Source organism: Nomascus leucogenys, chromosome 10, assembly GCF_006542625.1.
Source record: "Nomascus leucogenys isolate Asia chromosome 10, Asia_NLE_v1, whole genome shotgun sequence".
In the NCBI taxonomy this organism is placed as follows: Eukaryota; Metazoa; Chordata; class Mammalia; order Primates; family Hylobatidae; genus Nomascus; species Nomascus leucogenys.
In genome coordinates, this window is record NC_044390.1 from 140,710 (window position 1) to 160,901 (window position 20,192).

Genomic DNA, 20,192 nt, shown 5'->3' on the forward strand with positions numbered 1-20,192 from the left:
TACAGGTGTGCACGACCACACCCAGCTAAAACAATTGTTTTTAATTGTGTTTGCTTTTTTTTTGTAGAGATGGGGTCTCACTCTGTTGCCCAGGCTGGTCTCCAACTCTTGGCCTCAAGTGATCCTCCTGCCTCAGCCTCTCAAAGTGCTGGGATTACAGGAGTGAATCACTGTGTCCAGCCATTGCCAACACCTTAGTATTAGCTTGGTGAGATGGTGTCTAACTTCTGGTCTCCAGAATTGTACAATAAGTTTTTACTGTTTTAAGGCAAAAATAAATCTCACGTTCCCTGTAACTCACCAATCCCATTTTGAGAAATTTTCCTACAGAAATAGCCACAGTAGTATCCAAGTGTTTACTCAAGAGAATTAATCATAGCACTGGGTACCGTGGGATGAGGAGGGAACAAGAAATTCTTTGGTCTTGGTAGAAATGATGGTGCCAGCCAGAAAATGGAAGATTCATCCAGGCAAGAAAAAAAAAAAAAGTTCAGTGCTCGCTCACTTCTACAGCACATCCACTAAAACTGGAATGATTAGCGTGGCCCCTGTGCAAGGGTAAACACAAATTTGTGAAGCATTCCATATGGTGGGGTCATCCCTCTCCTATTTTGAATATTTACAGTTATTTCATCCATCATCCCTCCCTCTGACCTACCCTTCCGTCTCCCATTTCTGTATTTTTTTTTTCCAGACAGGGTCTCATCCTGTTGTCCAGGCTGGAGTGCAATGGTGTTATCAGTGCTCACTGCAGGCTTATCCTCCTGGGCTCAAGTGATTCTCCCACCTCAGTCTCCCAAGTAGCTGGGACTACAGGTATGCGCCACTATGCCTGGCTAATTATTATTATTTTTGAGACAGGGTCTCGCTCTGTCACCCAGGCTGCAGTGCAGTGGCGCCATCTTGGCTCACTGCAGCTCTGCCTCCCGGGTTCAAGTGATTCTTGTGCCTCAGCCTCCCAAGTAACTGGGACTACAGGTGCACGTCACGATACCTGGCTAATTTTTGTATTTTTTTTTAGTACAGTCAAGGTTTCACCATGTTGGCCAGGCTGGTGTCGAACTCCAAGTGGTCCACCTGCCTTGGTCTCCCAAAGTGCTGGGAATATAGGCATGAGCCACCATGCCCAGCCTACTATTATTTTTAATTTTTTTTTTTTGGAGACAGGGTCTCACTATGTTGCCCAGATTGGTCTTGAACTCCTGGTCTCCCAAAGTGAAACAACATAAGTTGCCTTACAAGAAACTTTACATTCAAACACTTCTGTATGTAAACTTCTGGAGTAAGCACTGCCATGAGACAGTTGAATTAGGGACCATTTTCATGATCTTCTTTGCCATCTTGTATATTTCAGATTTTTCTAAGTGAGCATAAATTGCTTCTAAATGTGAAAAAGTTTATTTAAAAACTGCCTTCACCCCCTGCAGCTTTTCTTGCATGATCTGGCCCTTTCACAGCCTTCTATACCCTGACTCTCCCTTCTGGGCTGCGGCCTAGCTGGAGCCCCTGGGTACTGCTCTGTCTTCTTCCTCTCTGTCCCCAGCACAGCTCTCGCCTCCTGCTTGCTCACAGATCACCCACCCCCACCTCCATCTCCAAACTGGCCCTGCTTCCGGAGCCCTGCATATGGGAGCAATGGGTTAGAAGGTCCTCAGAAAAGGGGATGGGGAAGATGGCCCTCTGAGGAGGGCCTCCCTCTCCCAGCTTCAGGCTGCAGCAGGGTTCCTGCCCCCTGTCCCAGGGAGCCCCTCCTGGGGTAACCACAGCCGCGGCTGCCCTCAACATCCACCTGCAACTTGTACACATGCTGCACATACCAGCAGCTGGCAAGGGCTCCTTCCGAGAGCACCCATTTCCTGAAACCATCCCCTGTGAAAATGCCCCTTGTTTTCAGAGTAGGAAGGAGAAGAGTGCTGAATCAAGGCCCCCAAAGATTCCCCATTCCAATCCCCAGAAGCTGTGAACATCTCATACGGCAAAAGGGACTCTGTGGTGTGACTAAGTGTGCAGGTAGGGGACAAGATATGATGAGGCTGCTTAAGAGAAGGAGGCCAAAGGATAGATTGGTGTCAGAGAGCTGGCAGCCTAAGGAAGACGTGACCACCCATGGCTGGCTTTGAAGATGGAGGAAGGGACCAAGAAAAAAAAGGGGGGAACGTGGGCTGACTCTAGAAGCTGGAAAAGGCAACAAAATGTGTGATTCTCTCCTAGAGCCATCAAGAGGAACCAGTCCTGTTAAAACTTTGATTTTGGCCGGGCGCAGTGGCTCATGCCTGTAATCCCAGCACTTTGGGAGGCCAAGGTGGGCAGATCATGAGGTCAGGAGATCGAGACCATCCTGGCTAACACAGTGAAACCCCGTCTCTACTAAAAATACAAAAAAATTAGCCGGGTGTGGTGGCGGGCGTCTGTAGTCCCAGCTACTCAGGAGCCTGAGGCAGGAGAATGGCGTGAACCTGGGAGGCAGAGCTTGCAGTGAGCCGAGATCGTGCCACCGCACTGCAGCCTGGGCGACAGAGCGAGGCACCGTCTCAAAAAAAAAATAAAACAGAACAAAAACCTTGATTTTAGCCCAGTGGGACCCATGTCAGAGTTCTGACCTTCAGAGCTGTAAGAGAATAAATCTGTTGTTTCAAGCTGCCAAGTTTGTTAAAGCGGCAACAGGAAACGAATACGGTGCATTGGTGAGTCCCCAGTGACTGCCCAGAGATCCGGTGCTTCCCAGGGAGCTGACCTTTTGCCCTCCTGCTGCATGACTAGCTAACTATGGAGGGTGCAGCCTGACCTAGAAGTACCCATGGCCTTGGCAACCCGTTTGCAGCCCCTCTTCTCAGAGGTCCCCCTTGTCCACGCGTACTTGGAAAGGAAATCCCCTTTGTGTCTCTCAAGCTGGGACTGATGAGTTCCAAGGCCAGTGAGGCTGGTGAGTGATGTGGGTGGCAAGGAGCAAGGGAGGCTGAGGACCTGGGACCTGGGTTCTGTGGCAACAGAGGTTTGGCTGTTCTGGGCTCAACTGCCCTGTGGCTCCAGCTACTGGGCAGAGACAGCAAACTGCCTATTTCCCGACCAGCAGAAGCCAGAACATCAGGATTCTTATTCAGAAACTCTGTATTATGAAAGTGGAATTTATGTTAAAATTCTAACACACACATGGAGCAGGAGAAACAGAAGCCAACTGTGCTTTCCTGGGTCTTCTGCTCTCCACGCTGAGACCTCAGGCCCAGCCTCTGCACAGACGGGTGGGAAGGCACAGTTTTTGAACACCCACCTGAGGCAAGGAGGTCCCAGGAGAGGGAGTGTTGTCAGCCCAGGCCATGTCACGGGGAGGGAGGGAGCCTGGTGCTTGGCAGTCACCCCACAGGCACTGGTCAGCCATAGAAGGGAACCCAGACCTCCCTCTAGGAGGCAGGGGCAAGAAGAGAGGGAGCAGCTCCTTTTCCTTGCACCCAGGTCTTTTGGGGGAGACCAGACCAGGGGCAGGGAACTGGCTTGGGACCCCTTGTTCACTCTGGCATCCCCTGCTGCCTCCAGAGTCTTCTGCTGGTGCCCCAGAGGCTGCATCCAGGCCCCGAGAACACTGAGGCCCCGAGAACACCGAGGGACTGTGCTGTCTGGCTGCTCATGGAGCCTCCGGCCGGTGGCCCTTGCGATGGATGACCAGCTGAGACTTCCAGTCGAAGGCGCGGCCACAGTCACTGCAGAAGTGGCGCCGCTGGCCTGTGTGGCTCTTGCGGTGGATGACCAGCTGCGACTTCCAGCTGAAGCTGCACCCGCACTCCTCGCACGGGTAGCTCCGGGGGCCTGTGAGTGAACGTCGGGGGTGGCGCGGAAAGGCCAGCTCCCCTTGTAGTGGCTTCTCTGTGCCTTCCCCGGTGGCTAGCCCTGGGGACTGCGCACCTGGCCCACTCGTGTGTGTCCGGTGGTGGATGACGAACACTGACTTCCAGTCGAAGCCGCGGCCACACTGCTCGCACGTGTAGGGCTTCCTGGGGGTGGCAGCCGGCTCCAGTCTCGTCTCTGCAGGTGTGAGCTGAGTGGGCACTGGTGGTGTCCCTGGGCGCACAGTGGGGGCAGGAGTGGCAGCCCCAGACAAGCCCTCCCAAGCTGCAGGCCCTGGGCCCTGGGGCGGCTGGGCCTCTGGGCAGCCGGGTGGACCCTCACTCTCATTTCCTGGGGGCAGGGGCAAACCAGGTGAGTCCCGGCACTCGGCACCCCCTCCCTCAGGCTTGTGGCTGTGGCACAAGCTCCCGTGTCCCCATGAGTGGGTGGCTCAGGTCCCACCCATACAGGAGGGGTGATGGTGTGGGGCACTCACCCGAGTGCAGGCTTCTGCAGACGCCTGTCCCCGTGAGCAGCATCCCCAGCTCTGACTGGGCTTGTGCCTCTGGCTGGTGGGGCGGTAACCCTGCCCAGGTGGGGGGCACAGTTAGGCGTGGGGTTTGCATGAAGGAGGGGTGGGGTCGGTTCTGGTAGGTGACAGGGTGTTCCTCTGGAAGGTGGGAGAGCTGGGTAGGGCTGGTAGCACAGAGGCCCTGCCCAGCTAGGCCTGCTGCAGGGTGGGTGTAGGCCCCAAGGAGAGGGGCGGGGTGGGGCTGGCTGGTCCTCACCCAGGGAGACCACCGTGCCGTACTTCTCCAGCATCGCGTCCCAGTACAGTTCCTTCTGTGACCGGTCCAGCAGCCCCCACTCCTCCTGCGGATGTGGCCCATCACTGTAGGCGTCCTTCCACCCCTCCCCTGCCCTGTCTGGTTCACATTCTTACCTATTAACCCGGGGGTGTCAGCAGGTTACCTAGGCCTCATCTGCCCCTCCTGCTGAGAATGATCTCGAGGTGGGTGTTTGTTAAGTGCTGGGTTCTCCTTCAGACCACCTGACCAGTGCTGCTGCCAGCACTCATCCCCCTCTACTACCCCCTCCTGCTGAGAGGGCAGGCTTGGCAGCATCACAGGGACCTGAGTGACTTTATCGAGGAATGAACTCCCTGATTGGGGGTCAGCCCTCCTTGCTGCCTGAGTCCCATCATCTGGGGCTTTGCTGGGTTGGGAAAAATAATACTGAGGGACAAGCTGTGGCAAGTCCAGGGGCAGGAAGGTGGCAGCTGTGAGGAGCCACAGCTAGAGATGGTGCTGGCTGGAGGTGAGGACACTGGCAAGTGCAGCCTACCCACCCTGCCTCACTTTCTGACTGTGCCATGGGGCTGTGGAGGGAGCCTGGAAGGACTTCTTAGCCTCGAAACACATCTCAGCCAGCAATGTTGCTGCTGAAGCTCCCCAGTGAGGTTGTCAGAAGCAGAGGAGCCGGGAGAGGAAAAGACCTCGCTACCCACACTTGGGAACCAAGTGATCCAGGTAGAAGGGGCCTCAAGCTGAGCTTCTAGGCCCACAGGTGGCCTCCGAGGAAACCCCTGGGAGAGAAGGGACTTAGGGCATTTCCCAGGGAGAGTGTCTCCATCTGGTCTCAGGCGTGGGGGCAGTCCTGCCACAGCTGGTCGTCTTGTCCCCTCCCCAGCTACACACGAAAGTTCAAATCCCCAGGTCTGGCTCAGGACCTCTGGGAGCAGCAAACCTCCCAAATGACTTCTCCGGAGGTGAGGAAGCCCACTAGTTCCAGCCACTCTAAACTGGGTTTCCATGGCTTGAGGCCCAAATCCTTTTTTTTTGTTTTTGACACAGAATTTTGCTCTTGTTGACCAGGCTGGAGCGCAGTGGCATAATCTCGGCTCACTGCAACCTCTGCCTCTTGGGTTCGAGCAACTGTGCTGCCTCACCCTCCCTAGTAGCTGGGATTACAGGCACCTGCCACCACTTCTGGCTAATTTTTGTATCTTTAGTAGAGACAGGGTTTCACCACACTGGCCAGGCTGGTCTCGAGCTCCTGACCTCAGGTGATCTGACCACCTTGGCCTCCCAAAGTGCAAGGATTACAGGTGTAAGCCACCATGTCCAGCCCCAAATCCTTTTCAATAATAGATCACCAGTCTGTCCCTCTGCCCCAGGTCCTGTGGAAGGGTACAGCTGTTACAGACTCCACTTCTGGGAAGCAAAGAGCCACTAGTCAAGGAGCCTGGAAAACCACCAGGCAGAGGGCAGCCATGGGGACAGTCCTTTCCCACACCTGGGGCCTACACTTCCCACTTGGGGCTGCTCACCTGCATCCTGGGTGGGTGGAAGGATGTGGAGGCTGGTTCTTGGTGTCCATGGTGCCCCTCAGGGGACTGCGCTGCAAGTGGAGGGCTGGAGGGTGCTGAAAAGTGGGGCAGATAGAAGGGTGGTGTCAGGGGCTGCCCACATGAGTCATGGCAGATGAGGAGCTCTTCTGCTGTGTGACACGGCACGTAGCCAGCCCTTGGCTCCTGCCTCCCAGGTCCCCATCCCAGACAGGGACATCCACATTCACTTCAGGAGTCCCAGCCTTGACACACCTCTCCTGGGACTCCCACCCTAGCCAGGAATGTCCACACTTCCTCCAGGAGTCCCTCATCTCTGGTGGGACCCCAACCTCACCCACTTCCTGTCCATCGACATTGGGCTCCTCCTTCACACTGCAGCTGAGCTGGACAGACCCCTCTATTCTGGTGTCCTGGGGACCCTCCCCAGGGGACTCCACTGTCCCTGAGGGGTGGGGGCTCCCCAGTGGTTCCTCTGTCTTCTGGGCTGCAGGGAGCACCTCCCGCTTCAGGACATGGGCTGTGATCTGAGGAGAAGAGGTAGGTCACAATGGCTCTAGCCAGGGTCTATCCCTCCAAGAAGCTGACGCCAGCCACACTCACCCAGCCCAACAGTTGCCCAGGGTCATGCTGCAGTCCTTCGACTAGGGCAGCGGCCTCCTCAGGACTGCCTGGCCGCTGACCGCGCACCCAGGCCTGGATCTCGGGAGGCAGTGTGCCCAGGAACTGCTCCAGCACCAGCATCTCCAGCATCTGCTCCTTGGAGTGTGCCTCAGGCTGCAGCCACTGGCGACACAGCTCACGCAGCTGGGCCAGGGCCTCTCGGGGACCTGCCACCTCCTGGTAGCAGAACCCTCGGAAGCGGAGGCGGGCAGTCTCAGGCTCCTCAAGGGTGGTCTCTGGGTCCATGAGGGGCAGGCATGGGGGACCCAGAGGGGATGGCATTCTTGCTCAAGGGGGTGGTCTTGGAATCGTCAGAATGGGCCTACAGAAAAGGAAGGGTCAGAATGTCAGCCAAGAGAATCTGGCCAGGGGAAGGCTGAGACCAGGACCAAGTGTACTCTGCGGCCAGAGGAGGTAAGGCCAAGAAAGCTTCATGGAAGGAGGAGGGTCACAGGACCTAAACAATGATGGCAAATGAGAGCAGGAGGAAGCCTCAGGGACAAACGCTTGGACGCAAAGTGTCCAGGGAGCTTCCTGGAAATTGCAAACAGTTGGGTCCAACAGGGGACTGCTGGGAGATGACGGTAAAGAGGTGGAGGACAGTCACCACAGAGTTCCAGCACCAGGCTGAGGTGCCACAGTGTCCAGCCGAGATGCGAGGAGAGTGGGCCAGGGCGGGCGGGTTCCCTGAGGGTGGAGGAGGCAGCGGGTAGAAGGTGGGGCCAGGCTGTAATTACGGGGACGAGTCTCCCTCCACAATCTCGGGGATGATGACTGGGTGGGACCTCCTTTAGGACTGGCTCTGGGGAGGGGGCACGTGGACATCGTGCTCGCTGACCACAGCGAACCGTGGACGACTCACTGCCGGGGCCCGTGCATGTAAAAACGAAGCGCAAAGGCCAAGAAAAACGGGGCCAAAGCTCCACGTTGCGCGGAGTCGAGGGATGGCCACAGCATCCCGGCCCTGAGGGTCTGCAGTGAAACACGCCCACCTGGACGGGCCTGAGACCAGGCCTGACACCCGGCCTCTCCGAGGGATGCTCGAACTTCGGGATCTGTCCCCAAAAGGGGAAGGCAAGAGGGAGGCGTTCCAAGAGGACGTGCTTGGCCCGGCCCCCCGGAACGGCGTTGAGGGGAGGAAAGGCCTGAGCGAAGGCTGAGGTGACGCGCGCGGCCTGTCGGGAAGGGGGCGGGCGGGCCCTCCAGGGCGCCGACAGCAGGAGCCGCTCAGGCCCCAGAGGGCGGCCCCAAGCCCTCCCACGGGGTGGAAAGGCTGCGCCCACTCTGGCAGCCTGCGCTCACCTCAACCCGGAGCCGTTGCTTGGGGGCCGCTTCCCGGATGTGGCGCCGCCGCGCTGACCAATCTCTCGCCTGCACCGAAGGCACCGCCCACGCCCTTTGAACTACATTTCCCATGAGCATCAGCAAGACAGGCACGACCGTGACCCGCCGACCCGCATTTGCATCAGTCTCTGCCTGAGAGGCGCTCTGTTCCTCAGGAGGTACGGCAGAGTCCCAGAGTTACATGGGCTCCCTCCGCTCTGAGAGCAGCTTTTCCCAGGTTATAAACCTGCGCGTCTGTACAGTGGGCCGGTTCCTATTGGCAGGTGAGGGGAGGAGGTTTTGCCCAATCAGAGGTGGCGCTTGCTTGGCCCCGCCGCCCCCACGCCATTCCCCGGGCCAGCCCCCAGATAACGCTAGGGCATATCCGCCCGCCTCCAGCTGTTCCCGTGGCAACGTTCAGGAGCGTTGCCTCGACTCCCAAAGAGGCTGGAAGTGGCGGCCCAGTGGTTTCCTGGGTGGAGTAGTTCGCTGGGACTCGCTCCCAAGTGGTCCCGGGAGAGGCGGTGGTGTAGAAGAGCACCCTGAGCCTGGGCTTTCTCCCGCCAGGAGGGTGCGAGGGCCTTCTTTGACCCGTTAAGCGCCCTGAGGAGGTACCGACGGTTGTGACCGCAGTCTCTGACGTCTTCAGATGTCAGTCCTACAAAGTCGGGGGTGCAGGTTTCCCTCCAGGCTGATGGGACGTGCTCAGCCGTTTATTTACCTTTTAATTTGGGGAGCTGAACTAGCCAGGTTTACACTAGTTTCTCCCAATAAGCAGTGTTACAGTTTTCTAAATCTGTGGGGTCAGTTTTGCTTCCACACTTAAGGTGGCCGAGCTATGACTTATTCAGTCCTAAATTACACCGCCTGTTTTGGTTTCTTTGGATACCCGGGAATCCCTGCTGCCTGCTCTGGATGAAGAGAAATGGTCTTAATCACCGATTGGAAGCACCGAGCATGTGCGTGGATGAGACTAGTCAACTCGGAGCTTTCCAGAGGCCTCCTCAGGTTGTTTTTGGGGATGAAGTGCTTACGCCTTTTCTCTGGGACTACGCAGAGTCCCAGGAAAAAAAAAAAAACTTTCACCCTTCATCATGTGGGGAGATCACTGGGGCGTTAAGGGCTTCTTCAGTAGTTGTTCCCCAGGCAGCTTTGTTACAGGTCTCCCATCTCTGGGCTGCTGGTTCTCAGCCTTCTGCGGTTCTAGAGTCAGCCTGGTGGGAACTCCCTCCTCTTCCCCCAAGTCGTCACGCAGTATTTGGCCTTCCTTAGTGACAGCTCTCATCCACTTCTAGCTTAGGAATGCCATTGCTCCTGACTCCTCTGTCACCATCCTCATACTTGTGGGTTTATGTGTTTTAAATACTCCCCTCTATGGTTTCAGTGGATTTCTGAGCCCAGTAAGATGCATGTGTTCGGTCTGACCTTTTGACATAGAAGCCCAGAGATACTTTTACAGTCACTACCTATTCAAAATTAAGAGCAGAGGGGGAGGTTGGAGGGAGGTCAGCTGAGGGGCCAAGACCTGCGTGGAGGCGGGAGCCTAGGTTTGGGGACCACTGATCAGTCATGGGTTTGGGGAGGAGGAGATTGGAGGAGGGTGGACAAACTGAGGGACAACAGGGGCACAAGCAGACGTGGAAAGGAGCCTGATGGAGGGAGGCGGCTGGTGGGAAGACAAGGTAGGGTACTGAGCCCAGCCTAAGGGGTCAGGCAGGCTCAGGGCAGAAACTTCGCTCAAGAAGCATCTATCAGAGGCACAGAAATGATTTCACGTGACTCTCTGGGTATCTACTTGTTTGACAGATGCTTTTGCTCCTGACTCCCATGGGCTCCCCAGAAAAGTGCTCTTTCAGGCAGGGAAGAGTTATTGTCTGCATTTCACAGCTCTGCAGACTTAGTGGGGGACAGTGGTTCAGGGACCTACTGGGATTCTGGTGGCCCAAGTCTTGCAGGCTCCAGGGGAGCTGGGTTCTGTGTGTCTCCACTCCCTGCAGGAACCTGTGAGGTTTCACAGGTGGAAGAGTCTGGCCCCAATATCAAGTGGGTGGGGCCTAGGTCTCGGCTCTTTGTGTATAGGGCACGATAGCTGCAAGATTTTGGAAGCCATAGGCTAGAGCGTCCACTGGTTGGAGTCAACCTTGCAGGGTCATCACACATGGCCACGCCCTCTATCTCAGCAGAAGAAACACAGCCCTGCCTTGGTTTCTCCACCTACCTTCCTCCCATTGCCAGGATCCACCAGGACTCATCTAGCAGAGCTGCTGCTCCAGACGGCCCCACTCTATCCCATTTCAGCCAGCTCCTGGCTACCCGGACCCACCTCTGGCCCTGAAAAGGATACAGGTATCCCACTCCCTCCCTGGGCTGCAGACAGGCTGTATCTCTACTCTGTGGCCTCTTGAGGGTACCCAGGTTGAAGCCAAGTCCAGGAACTTCTGTGATGATGACAAACGCTGATGGCATGTCAGGGTATGTTCAATACCATCTGCATTGTATGAGGGTGAAATAGGTGTCAGGTTGCTACCATTCACACAAATGTTTAAAAAGAAACCTTTATCAGAGAAGCTCTTCAACTGTTAAGACTGAACCATGCTCTGGAGTAGGGACAAGAGGCTGTGCTCTGGAGGTCCAAACTGCTGTACAAGAAACTGCAACACCTACTCTGAGTTGCAGATGGTAGTCTTTTTTTTTTTTTTTCCATTAAGGAGAACATGAATTTCCTTGGAGGTGAGGCTCCAGGTAGGGACAGGGACTGGTCTGCTGAAGGCCACAGGAAGCAAATGGCCCCCAGTCCATCCTTCTGTCCCTGCCATGAAGAGCCATTACACTGGGGTGGGGAGGTCCTCAGGAGGGTGTCACACATAGCCTTAGGCAATAGCAAGTCCTTCCTATTCAGCTCTGTCCAGCTTCCAATTGAGCGATAATGGGGGTGAGACAGGGTTGGGGGGGGGGGGAGTGGCCACCAAACCCGGCAAAAATGAGCAGCTCCATCTTGTTTGAAGTTAACATCATCCCCTCAGGTATAAAGGCTCCTCCTCACATCAACTTTGGTAAATGAGTCAGTGACCGGCCTTGGCCAAGCTGAGACTTGGGCAAAAACCTGAACGAGTGCCACTGGAAAGCCATCATCCTAGCTCTGTCCTTCCAATGCTGAGAGTCACATGTTCCCCCATGGGCATCCCTCTCCTGAGTTGGCTGTGTGTGTGAAGCCAGGCCAGGCCGTGCCTCAGTTTCCTCATCTTCCAAGTCGGGATACCAGCCACAGAGCCATCTCACAGGGCTTCAGAAATTTCCCAGTACTCAGGACGGGAGCTGGCAGTGAGCACGTGTTGGCTCTCATTAGGACCCCACCTGTCAGTGTCTACAAACATGATGTTCAGGGGACCCAAACCTTTTCTTTTTCCCAGAGGTGGCGGCTGACAATCAGAGCCCAGACCCTGATCCCCAGTCCCTTGTGGTCTCTTGTCTGCTAGGCTGGCCCCTAGGAAGCCTTGGATGAACAGAGGCAGTAGGTTGAGGGGAGGAGAATACCCTCAGCGGGCATCTATGCAGCGGCCAGTTTGTGTATAGCTGTCATAAGTTTCTCTGGGCCACCCCCAACCCATGCCCGCATCCCTCTCACCTTAGCATCCACTGTCGTATCACATGAAGCAGCACCACAGTGCAGTGCTGTGACTGTCGGCCTCCTACAGGCTCTGAATAGTCTTGGCCCCACTAGAGTTCAGCCATTACATCCTCCCCCTGATGTTTCTGCAGTGCTACCTCTTTGGGGATGGAGGTGTGATCTGTGGGTGAACTGTCCCCACGTGCAAATGAAATCACATCCAAAGGGCCTCCCTTGTCCCTGACTAGCAAGCACGGGACTTTTTCTCTGCTGTGGATCTGCAGAGGACATACGCCCTTTAGCTGTGGAAGGAATTCACAGAAGGCTAGGGCTGCAATCTGTGACCTCAGACCTCCGCTGGCTGCGAGACGGCGGCTGGGCCCGAGACGGGAGTGGGCTCGGTTTCCTTCACTAGTGCACCTTCTGATGATGCCCCGGAAACAGACCTGGCCTGGGGGTGCATGCTGGCCCTGGATCGCCGGACCGCCTTCTCGCCGGTATGGATCCTCTGGTGGTGGAAGAGGGCCGGGCGCTCACGGAAGGCGCGGCCACACTGCGTGCACACGAAGGGCTTCTCGCCTGTGTGAATGCGCCGGTGGCTGAGCAGCACAGCGCCCTTGGCGAAGGCCTTGCCACAGTCCACGCAGCGGAAAGGCCGCTCGCCCGTGTGCAGGAGCTGGTGCTGGGTGAGGTTGGAGCTGTGGCTAAAGGCGCGGCCACACTGTGGGCAGGCGAAGGGCTTCTCACCTGTGTGCACGCGCTGGTGTTTAAAGAGCGAGGAGCCCTGGCTGAAGGCGGCACCGCAGAGCGCGCACACAAAGGGCTTCTCGCCCGTGTGCGTACGCTCATGCTGGATCAGGTGCGAGTTGCGGCAGAAGCGGCGGCCACACTGTGCGCAGGCATAAGGACGCCCGCCCGCGTGGATCTTGCGGTGCTGGCTGAGGTTGGAGCCGTGGCTGAAGGCCTTGCCGCACTCGGAGCAGCGGAAGGACTTCTCGGCCGTGTGGATGCGCTGGTGCCGCACCAGTGAGGAGCTATGCCGGAAGGCCTTGCCGCACACGGGGCACGCGTAGGGCGTCTCGCCGCTGTGGATGCGCTGGTGCTGCGTCAAGTGCGACGTCTGGCTGAAGGCCTTGCCGCACTGGGCGCACTCGTAGGGCCGCTCCCCGGTGTGGGTGCGTAGGTGCTTGAGGAGGTCGGAGCTCTTCACGAACACTTTGCTGCATGCCCTGCATTCGAAGGACTTCTCCCCAGCGTGAAGAGCCTCGCCCAGCTCGTCCCAGGTCGACGGCTCCTGGCCACCAAGGAGTCTATGAGGCTCCTGCCAAGCCGCACCCATTCGGTGATGCCCCCGACCGCTGGCAGCCTCCAGGTCCTGGGCGCTCCCAAAGGCTCTCCCAGGGACCTCCTGTGCACATGGCTTCTGCCGCTCAGGCGTCCTGGGCTGTCTCGCAAGCAACGCATGCTCTGTGAGTGTCTTTTCCCTAAGCCGGCCGCCCTCGGGAGGCCTGAGTGGGGAGGTCAGTCGCAGGCTGACGCTGGCCTGGTCACTGCCTGAGCCTAGCAGGAGCCTCTCCCAGTAGATCACTGATACCCCTGTGGGTTTTCTCTCCCGAGATGGGGAGGCACCCCGCTGTCTTTGAAGGTTTTTTACACTGTGGCAGGCACCGGCAACGGGGAAGACGCTAGTAGTCATCCCAGGTGGGGTATCTGGGAAAGCTCGTGGCCATTCTCCAGAAACATCTTCATCCTCTGTCAAACTCCAGGAACCTAAAGGCAGAGAAACGGTGGTTGCTGGGGGCATCCTGGTTAGGAGAGGACCAGGGCATGCTGAGTGGACAGGCAAGAAGGAAGCCGGGAGCTGGCACAAAAGCTGAGGGGAAAAGTAGAGGTGAGGCTGGCCCTGCAGGAGGGACTGGGGTTTGGAGGAAGCATCTGCCCTGACAGGTGTGGCACTGACTACAATGGGGACTCCCATGATCAAGGTGGCAGCCCCCAGACACCCAGGATGTGACGCTGAGGAAAACGGAGCGGCTGCTGTATGGCACATACAGCTCCACACTGGCTATTCTGCCCACACTCTTTCCATTGCTCACCCCCTTCCCCCTGCCCGTCCCCCCTCTCAGGCACCCACTGCCCAAACTGCTCTTGCAATGACCTCCATCCAGTGCTCTAGACTATCCTCCTGAATCCTGCTTACCGACTGCCTCTCCCACCACACCATGAGCCCCAGAAAAGCAGGACTAGGGTCGTTCTGATTGAGGCTGTGTCTACATTGCCTGGAATGGGCCTGACCACTGTGAGCACTCAGGAAACGTTTGCTGAATACAAAGATGACTGATGGGTGAAAGAAATGACCCATTAATTATGGTAGTGACTAGCCGTGGAGGGTTTGAGGCCAGCCCAGCTGACAGCAGGACTCTGAGATGGTCTCACCATAGCCTGAGTGCCTTTCTATGTCAACCCAGCTCCTGTGCCCTTGGAGCTCCACCTTCAAGGGCAGCTAAGGCTGCAGCCTCGCCGGGCGCGGTGGCTCACGCTTGTAATCCCAGCACTTTGGGAGGCCGAGGCGGGCGAATCACGAGGTCAGGAGATCGAGACCACGGTGAAACCCCGTCTCTACCAAAAATATAAAAAATTAGCCGGGCGTGGTGGCAGGCGCCTGTAGTCCCAGCTACTCGGAGAGGCTGAGGCAGGGGAATGGCGTGAACCTGGGAGGCGGAGCTTGCAGTGAGCCGAGATTGCGCCACTGAACTCCAGCCTGGGTGACAGAGCAAGACTCCGTCTCAAATAAAAAAAAAAAAAAAGGCTGCAGCCTCCGGGAGGGGCTGATGATGGAAGGGAAGGGAAACGGGTGGGAGGGAGGGGAGGAGGGCGCTTCTGGGGAGTCTGGGAAGCAGGGACAGAGGCATGGCCACAGGTTGGTCCCGAATTCACCCCACCCTGAGCTCCCACTCACCAGGGTTGCGCCTCCTGTAGGTGGTCCTCGACAGGGTCGTGTCCGTTCCACTGGGAACCCAGGGCTCCTCGCCACGCTCCAGTTGGATGACCACACGAGGTCGAGAGGTGGAGAGTCCTGTGAGGAGGAGGTGCAGGTTAGAGTCCAGCCCCAGCTCAAGATAACCCACCTCCAAACAGACGGCAGGAATCAGGGCTTCATGGAAACAGAAAATGTCATCTGTGCAACTGGAGAATCTAAAGATGGCACAGGGCAAAGGGCTCACAGGAATAGCTCATTCATCCCCAGAGCAGCAACTGCGCCCAGAGCACCAAAGGAAGGGGACTGAACCCAGGCTGAGAGAGGCCACAGCCGGACAGGGCCACAGGGAGTGGTTGAGCCAACCAGACTGCATGTCTATAGGACCAGGCCCCTATTCCACATGGCCCCTGGCTGCAAGGTATGGGCCTGCTCGTCAGCCACCAGGGAGGTGAGGGGGCAGTCCTGGCCAGTCAGCTTGTTATCAGTTGCCCATTTCATGGAGTATCCAGACCTTACCCAGCGAGGCCACAAGTGCGAAGTTGTCTAGCATCACGCGACGGTACAGGGCCCTCTGGGCTGTGTCCAGGAGCCCCCACTCCTCCTGGGAGAAGTACACGGCCACATCCTCAAAGGCCATCTGGTCCTAAAAGAGCAGGGAGGAAGAGACGGCCATGGTCTAAGGCTGGGTTATCCAAGCTTTTGGCTTCCCTGGGCCACACTGGAAGAAGAATTGTCTTGGGCAACACATAAAATACATTAACACTAACAACAGCTGATGAGCTAAAAAAAATAAAAATTGCATAAACATCTCATGTTTTAAGAAAGCTTACGAACTTGTTCTGGGCTGCATTCAAAGCCATCCTGGGCAGTGGGTTGGACAAGCTTGGTTTAAGGTATGGCTGTGAGCCAGGACCAAGCTCCCCCATCCCAACAGCCACCTCCCATGATGTCCCTCAGACACTCACCCTCTTTCCCTGGGTTCTGCCCCATCTTCAGATGGCACTTCCCTCACATGTCTGGGACCCCTCCCCTCTGCCCTCCCTGACCAGACCCCAGATGCCTTCTTGGCCTCCCCACTGGCAACAACATACACAAGCAAGCTAGAACAAGTCCTGGCTGGGCCCTCAGCTGCCACACCAAGAGCAGCCCCAGGTGACCACTCATGACCCTCCCCAGATGCACCCTTCCTGCTCTTGTAGCAAGAAACTATGAGTCCCTTGGCCGGGCGCGGTGGCTCACGCTTGTAATCCCAGCACTTTGGGAGGCCAAGGCGGGCGGATCACGAGGTCAGGAGATTGAGACCACGGTGAAACCTCGTCTGTACTAAAAATACAAAAAATTAGCCGGACGTGGTGGCGGGCGCCTGTAGTCTCAGCTACTTGGAGAGGCTGAGGCAGGAGAATGGCGTGAACCCGGGAGGCGGAGCTTGCAGTGAGCCGAGATCGCGCCACTGCACTCCAACCTGGGTGACACAGCGAGACTCTGCCTCAAAAAAAAAAAAAAAGAAACTATGAGTCCCAGCTGGGGCTTCCCAGGCATACCCATCACTGGGACCCTCCCCTGCTGAGCCTGCTTGCCTGACATTTCCAGGCTGCTCATCCAGCCTGAGGGACTGGATGATTCTCACCAGTCGCCAGAGGGGAGCAGCCTCAACAACCTGTGAACACAGAGGAACTCAATCCCTTCCTCCTCCCACATGGTGTCCCCTCTCTTTCTTCCCCTCTCTGTTGCCACCCTCCCCTTCTCAGCTAGGTGCTAGGCTCTTCCCAATAACCCCAGGCATCCCAGCTGGTCTTTACCCTCAAGCCATAACTGCCCACACCTGGCTGAGTCCCTGCCCATTCCTCAGTCCAATTCATAGGCCCTGTCCACAGCCCAGGACACCAACAACGTCAGGTCCAGTGACATGACCAACCTGGGACATCCCAGACTCCTGATCTTTCCCCTGAAGGAAACCTGCTTTCCTTTCAATTCTCCTATCTACAGCAGCTCCCTTCTTCCAGGCGCTCAGGCTGAACAGCATGGGGTACTTAGTTCTTCAAACAGCCCGCACCTGATGCATCCGCAGATCCACCAGAATTCACCTGGTCGCCCACCTCCACTGCTGCCCAGACTGGGGCAGTCGGTTCTTCCCTTCATGCAGACACCCCTGCATGTCTGTTCTCCACGCAACAAACAGTGGAACCGTTTTAAAGTCCCAACTCAGAGAATGTCCTGATTCTGTTGAAAACTTCTATGTCTCCCGACGCCCTCGAGATAAAGCCCACCCCCTCGCCTGCTACTGCAGCCACACACGTCCCCTCTCCTCCAGCTCCACATCGAGAGCGCTCAGTCCCAGAAGCACCTGGGCTTCGGCTCCCCTCCCCGGTTTTGCACACGCAGGACTCTCCCCTCGGAGCTTCCCTCAGGACCTCAGCCCCCTGGCTGCCGGAAGTCGGGAGCTCACCAGTGCCCTGGACACAGGAGTTTGCACTGACCCCCGCAACCCCCCAGGGCAGGGAGAGGAAGGACGACTAGGCGAGGTCTAGGAAGCGGCCTCCCTCCGTGGGGGCGCGGTCTGTGTGAGCAGCGACTCCCCCGCTTCCCCAGCGCGGGCTTGTCAGCGCCACCGCCGCCAGCGGAACCCGCAACAGGGAGGGAAGAAAGGCGTGGACCACCCGGCACCGCCATCCCCGCCCGCAGCATCCCGGGGCCGCCCCGCGCCTCAGCCTCCCCGGCCGTCATGGACGTGGAACGCCCAGCGCGCAGCCTCCTGGGCTGCCGCACGGCGGGAGAGCGCATGGCTCCCGCCGCGGCCCGACAGTCCCCTGGACACCCACGACGCACTCTGAGAAACAGGCTTGGGGGCGCGGCCGGCGGCCGGCGCCCTTGGTCACGACGCGTGCGCAGGGCGGGCCCGACGCGGGCCCTCAGCCAGTACCTTCCTCGCCGCCAGCCTCGGGACCCGGGAACCTCCTGGAAACCGGACCCGACCCGCGGGCCCCAGCCCAGACCACCAGTGTGGCCTGACGCGGGCGGCGAAGTGACAGTCCCACCGCCGGAAGTCCAGCCCTTCGGTTCTCATTGGCCCAGTGCGCGCCGCGGACGCTTGCGTACAGCCTTCCGGGTCATGTGGTTCCCGCCTGTGTCCCTGCGTGGAGGCGGGGCCACCACCGGTCTCCTCGGCAACGTCCAAGCCCCCGCCGCGCGGGGCGCTGGGAAATGGAGTCGCGTGGCGGCCTCGGGTTTTCAAGGGCTTGGTGGCGCTGGTGGATTCGCCCGGTGTGTAGTTCTGCCTTCGGCATTCCAGGTGTCCTCCCAAGCAGTCCCGGAGACTAAACCCTGCAGATGCGAAAGCAGAAACTGCCGAGGTTCCAGAAGGCAACACCAGCAGGGAGCACGGAGGAGAAAACGCATCGGTAGGGCAGGTGGAGGTGGAGGAGCCGATGCCTAGAGCTCTGGTGTTCCCTTCCCAGCTCTGCCTCTCACTGACTGTGCGTCCTGGGCGCGGGTTTGACCTCTGTGTGTCAGTGTCCCGTAAAGGTTTAAGGTCAATTTTCAACCTTTACACGAAGAATTCTCAGCCCATAAGCCTACATGTGTCTTAAGTATGAGACTGTTCCTCGACGCTTGCCCAAAGCATCTGTTTTCCTTGTAATTTGGATGGGCAGAAGTTAATTCCCCAGCCTTGCTTGTCCTTAGACCATCTAGATCTTGTCTTGCCCCACACATCACAATATTGATTCTTTTTTCCTTTTTTCTTGGGAACCATTTAAGTTTTTTTTTTTTTTTTTTTTTTTTTGGACAGGGTCTTTGTTCTGTTGCCCGTGCTGGAGTGCAGTGGCACGATCTCGGCTCACTGCAACCTCTGCCTCCAGGTTCAAGTGATCCTCCTGCCTCAGCCTCCGTAGTAGCTGGGACCACAGGTGCGCGCCACCACGCCTGGCTAATTTTTGTATTTTTTAGTAGAGATGGAGTTTCACCATGTTGGCCAGGCTGGTCTCGAACTCCTGACCTCAAGTGATCCGCCTGCCTTGGCCTCCCAAAGTGCTGGGATTATGTGTGAGCCACTGCACCTGGCCTGAGTGATATTTTCTTTTTTAGTGTGTTTTTTATTTATTTATTTATTTTTTTTGAGATGGAGTCTTGCTCTGTGGCCCAGACTGGAGTGCAATGGCGTGATCTCTGCTCACTGCAATCTCTGCCTCCCAGGTTCAAGTGATTCTCCTGCCTCAGCCTCCTGAGTAGCTGGGATTACAGGTGTCTGCAACCACGCCCGACTAATTTTTGTATTTTTACTAGAGACGGGGTTTAACCATGTTGACCAGCCTGGTCTTGAACTCCTGACCTTAGGTGATCCACCCGCCTCGGCCTCCCAAAGTGCTGGGATTACAGGCATGAGCCACCGCGCCCGACCGCCTGAGTGATATTTTCTAACAAATTTTCTACTTCTCATCCTGGTGCGAGCTGTAAGATGACTGGTATATAGTATGCTATCAGTCATAATTATGATTATTGAGTTTTGGCCACAAAAAATAAAAGGACCAATTTTTTTTTTTTGACGATCACATCTTTAACCATGCCATTTTAAGTTTTGTCCTCTTCCTTCTTGGGGAATGGGACTGCCTCAGTTGGAGATCTGGAATGATCAAAGATGTCTACTCAAGCAGGATTGCATTTTTTTTTTTTTTTTTGAGATAGAGTCTCGCTCTGTTGCCCAGGCTGGAGTGCAGTGGCACGATCTCGGCTCACTGCAAGCTCCGCCTTCTGGGTTCAAGCCATTCTCCTGCCTCAGCCTCCTGAGTAGCTGCGACTACAGGCTCCCGCCACGATGCCCGGCTAATTTTTTTTGTAGTTTTAGTAGAGACGGAGTTTCACCGTGTTACCCAGGATGGTCTCGATCTCCTGACCTTGTGATCCACCCGCCTCGGCCTCCCAAAGTGCTGGGATTACAGGCACGAGCCACTGCGCCCAGCCATGGGCTGCATTTTTTAAAAATGAAAAATGTGAATCTGCTAGTCAATGCCTTTGAATTTAGCTTGCACAAGGATTAGTTAAGAATATCTGATATGCCTCCCTCAACTTCTTTTTTTATTTTGAGACAGGGTCTGGCTCTTGCCCAGGCTGGAGTACAGTGGCACAACCCACCTCACTGCAACCTCTGCCTCCTGGGCCCAAGCCATCCTCCCACCTCAGCCTCCCAACTAGCTGGGACTACAGGTGCATGCCAGCTAATTTTTGCTTTTTTTGTTCTTGTTGTTGAGATGGGGTTTCATCATGTTGCCCAGGCTGGAGTTCTCTTCAACGTGGTTGTAGGGAGTCCTTTATTAGATGGCATTTCTCATAAACAAAATCTCCAGGTTGGAGCCCTTGATCTTTGATATTTTTGTCTCCCAGGAGCTCACATTAAGGAGAGCTGGTTTGTACCTTCCTCCATTCAGGACCATTGGAAAAGCCTTAGGCCATGGAAGGTT

At 56.6% G+C, this 20,192-nt stretch overlaps 2 protein-coding genes across 9 annotated transcripts; both read right to left on the reverse strand.

Annotated features, from left to right (window-relative positions):
• Positions 1-3,058: 3,058 nt before the first annotated feature.
• Positions 3,059-8,402, reverse strand: ZNF446 (zinc finger protein 446). Of its 6 annotated transcripts, none has more exons than XM_012500203.2 (7): positions 8,132-8,402; positions 6,770-7,151; positions 6,504-6,693; positions 6,149-6,243; positions 4,608-4,692; positions 4,316-4,405; positions 3,059-4,170 (listed from the first exon to the last, which is right to left on the reverse strand). In XM_012500203.2, the coding sequence occupies exons 2-7, from the start codon at positions 7,109-7,111 to the stop codon at positions 3,620-3,622; spliced, it is 1,353 nt and encodes a 450-aa protein (XP_012355657.2). In that variant the 5' UTR covers positions 7,112-7,151; positions 8,132-8,402; the 3' UTR covers positions 3,059-3,619. The 6 variants fall into 6 exon arrangements, with proteins under 6 accessions (XP_012355657.2, XP_030675294.1, XP_030675295.1 ...); XM_030819437.1 differs by having other exon boundaries at positions 3,110-4,170; positions 7,822-8,402; XM_030819434.1 differs by having other exon boundaries at positions 3,059-4,053; positions 4,316-4,692.
• A 447-nt stretch (positions 8,403-8,849) lies between these two features.
• Positions 8,850-18,483, reverse strand: ZNF324 (zinc finger protein 324). 3 transcript variants are annotated; one of them, XR_004031879.1, is made up of 5 exons: positions 17,660-18,483; positions 15,256-15,382; positions 14,719-14,835; positions 11,778-13,529; positions 8,850-10,640 (listed from the first exon to the last, which is right to left on the reverse strand). XR_004031879.1 is itself a non-coding variant. In XM_003277300.4 (4 exons), exons 1-4 carry the CDS (start codon positions 17,801-17,803, stop codon positions 12,106-12,108), a joined length of 1,812 nt encoding a protein of 603 aa, XP_003277348.4. In that variant the 5' UTR covers positions 17,804-18,483; the 3' UTR covers positions 10,694-12,105. The 3 variants fall into 3 exon arrangements, 2 of the variants coding, with proteins under 2 accessions (XP_003277348.4, XP_012355654.2); XM_003277300.4 differs by lacking the exon at positions 8,850-10,640 and having other exon boundaries at positions 10,694-13,529; XM_012500200.2 differs by lacking the exon at positions 8,850-10,640 and having other exon boundaries at positions 10,694-13,529; positions 17,084-17,753.
• Positions 18,484-20,192: the final 1,709 nt, after the last annotated feature.

Coding starts and splice junctions, on each gene's coding strand:
- ZNF324 (XM_003277300.4), bottom strand. CDS start 17,803: ATGAGAACCGAAGGGCTGGACTTCCGGCGGTGGGACTGTCACTTCGCC. Junction 15,383..17,659: donor CGAGGCTGGCGGCGAGGAAG/GTACTGGCTGAG, acceptor CTGCTCTTTTAG/GACCAGATGGCCTTTGAGGA. Junction 14,836..15,255: donor CGCACTTGTGGCCTCGCTGG/GTAAGGTCTGGA, acceptor TCCTCCTCACAG/GACTCTCCACCTCTCGACCT.
- ZNF446 (XM_030819436.1), bottom strand. CDS start 7,111: ATGCCATCCCCTCTGGGTCCCCCATGCCTGCCCCTCATGGACCCAGAG. Junction 6,244..6,769: donor CTGGGCAACTGTTGGGCTGG/GTGAGTGTGGCT, acceptor CCCACTTTTCAG/CACCCTCCAGCCCTCCACTT. Junction 4,171..4,315: donor CTGCAGAAGCCTGCACTCGG/GTGAGTGCCCCA, acceptor CCCTGCCCCCAG/GAAATGAGAGTGAGGGTCCA.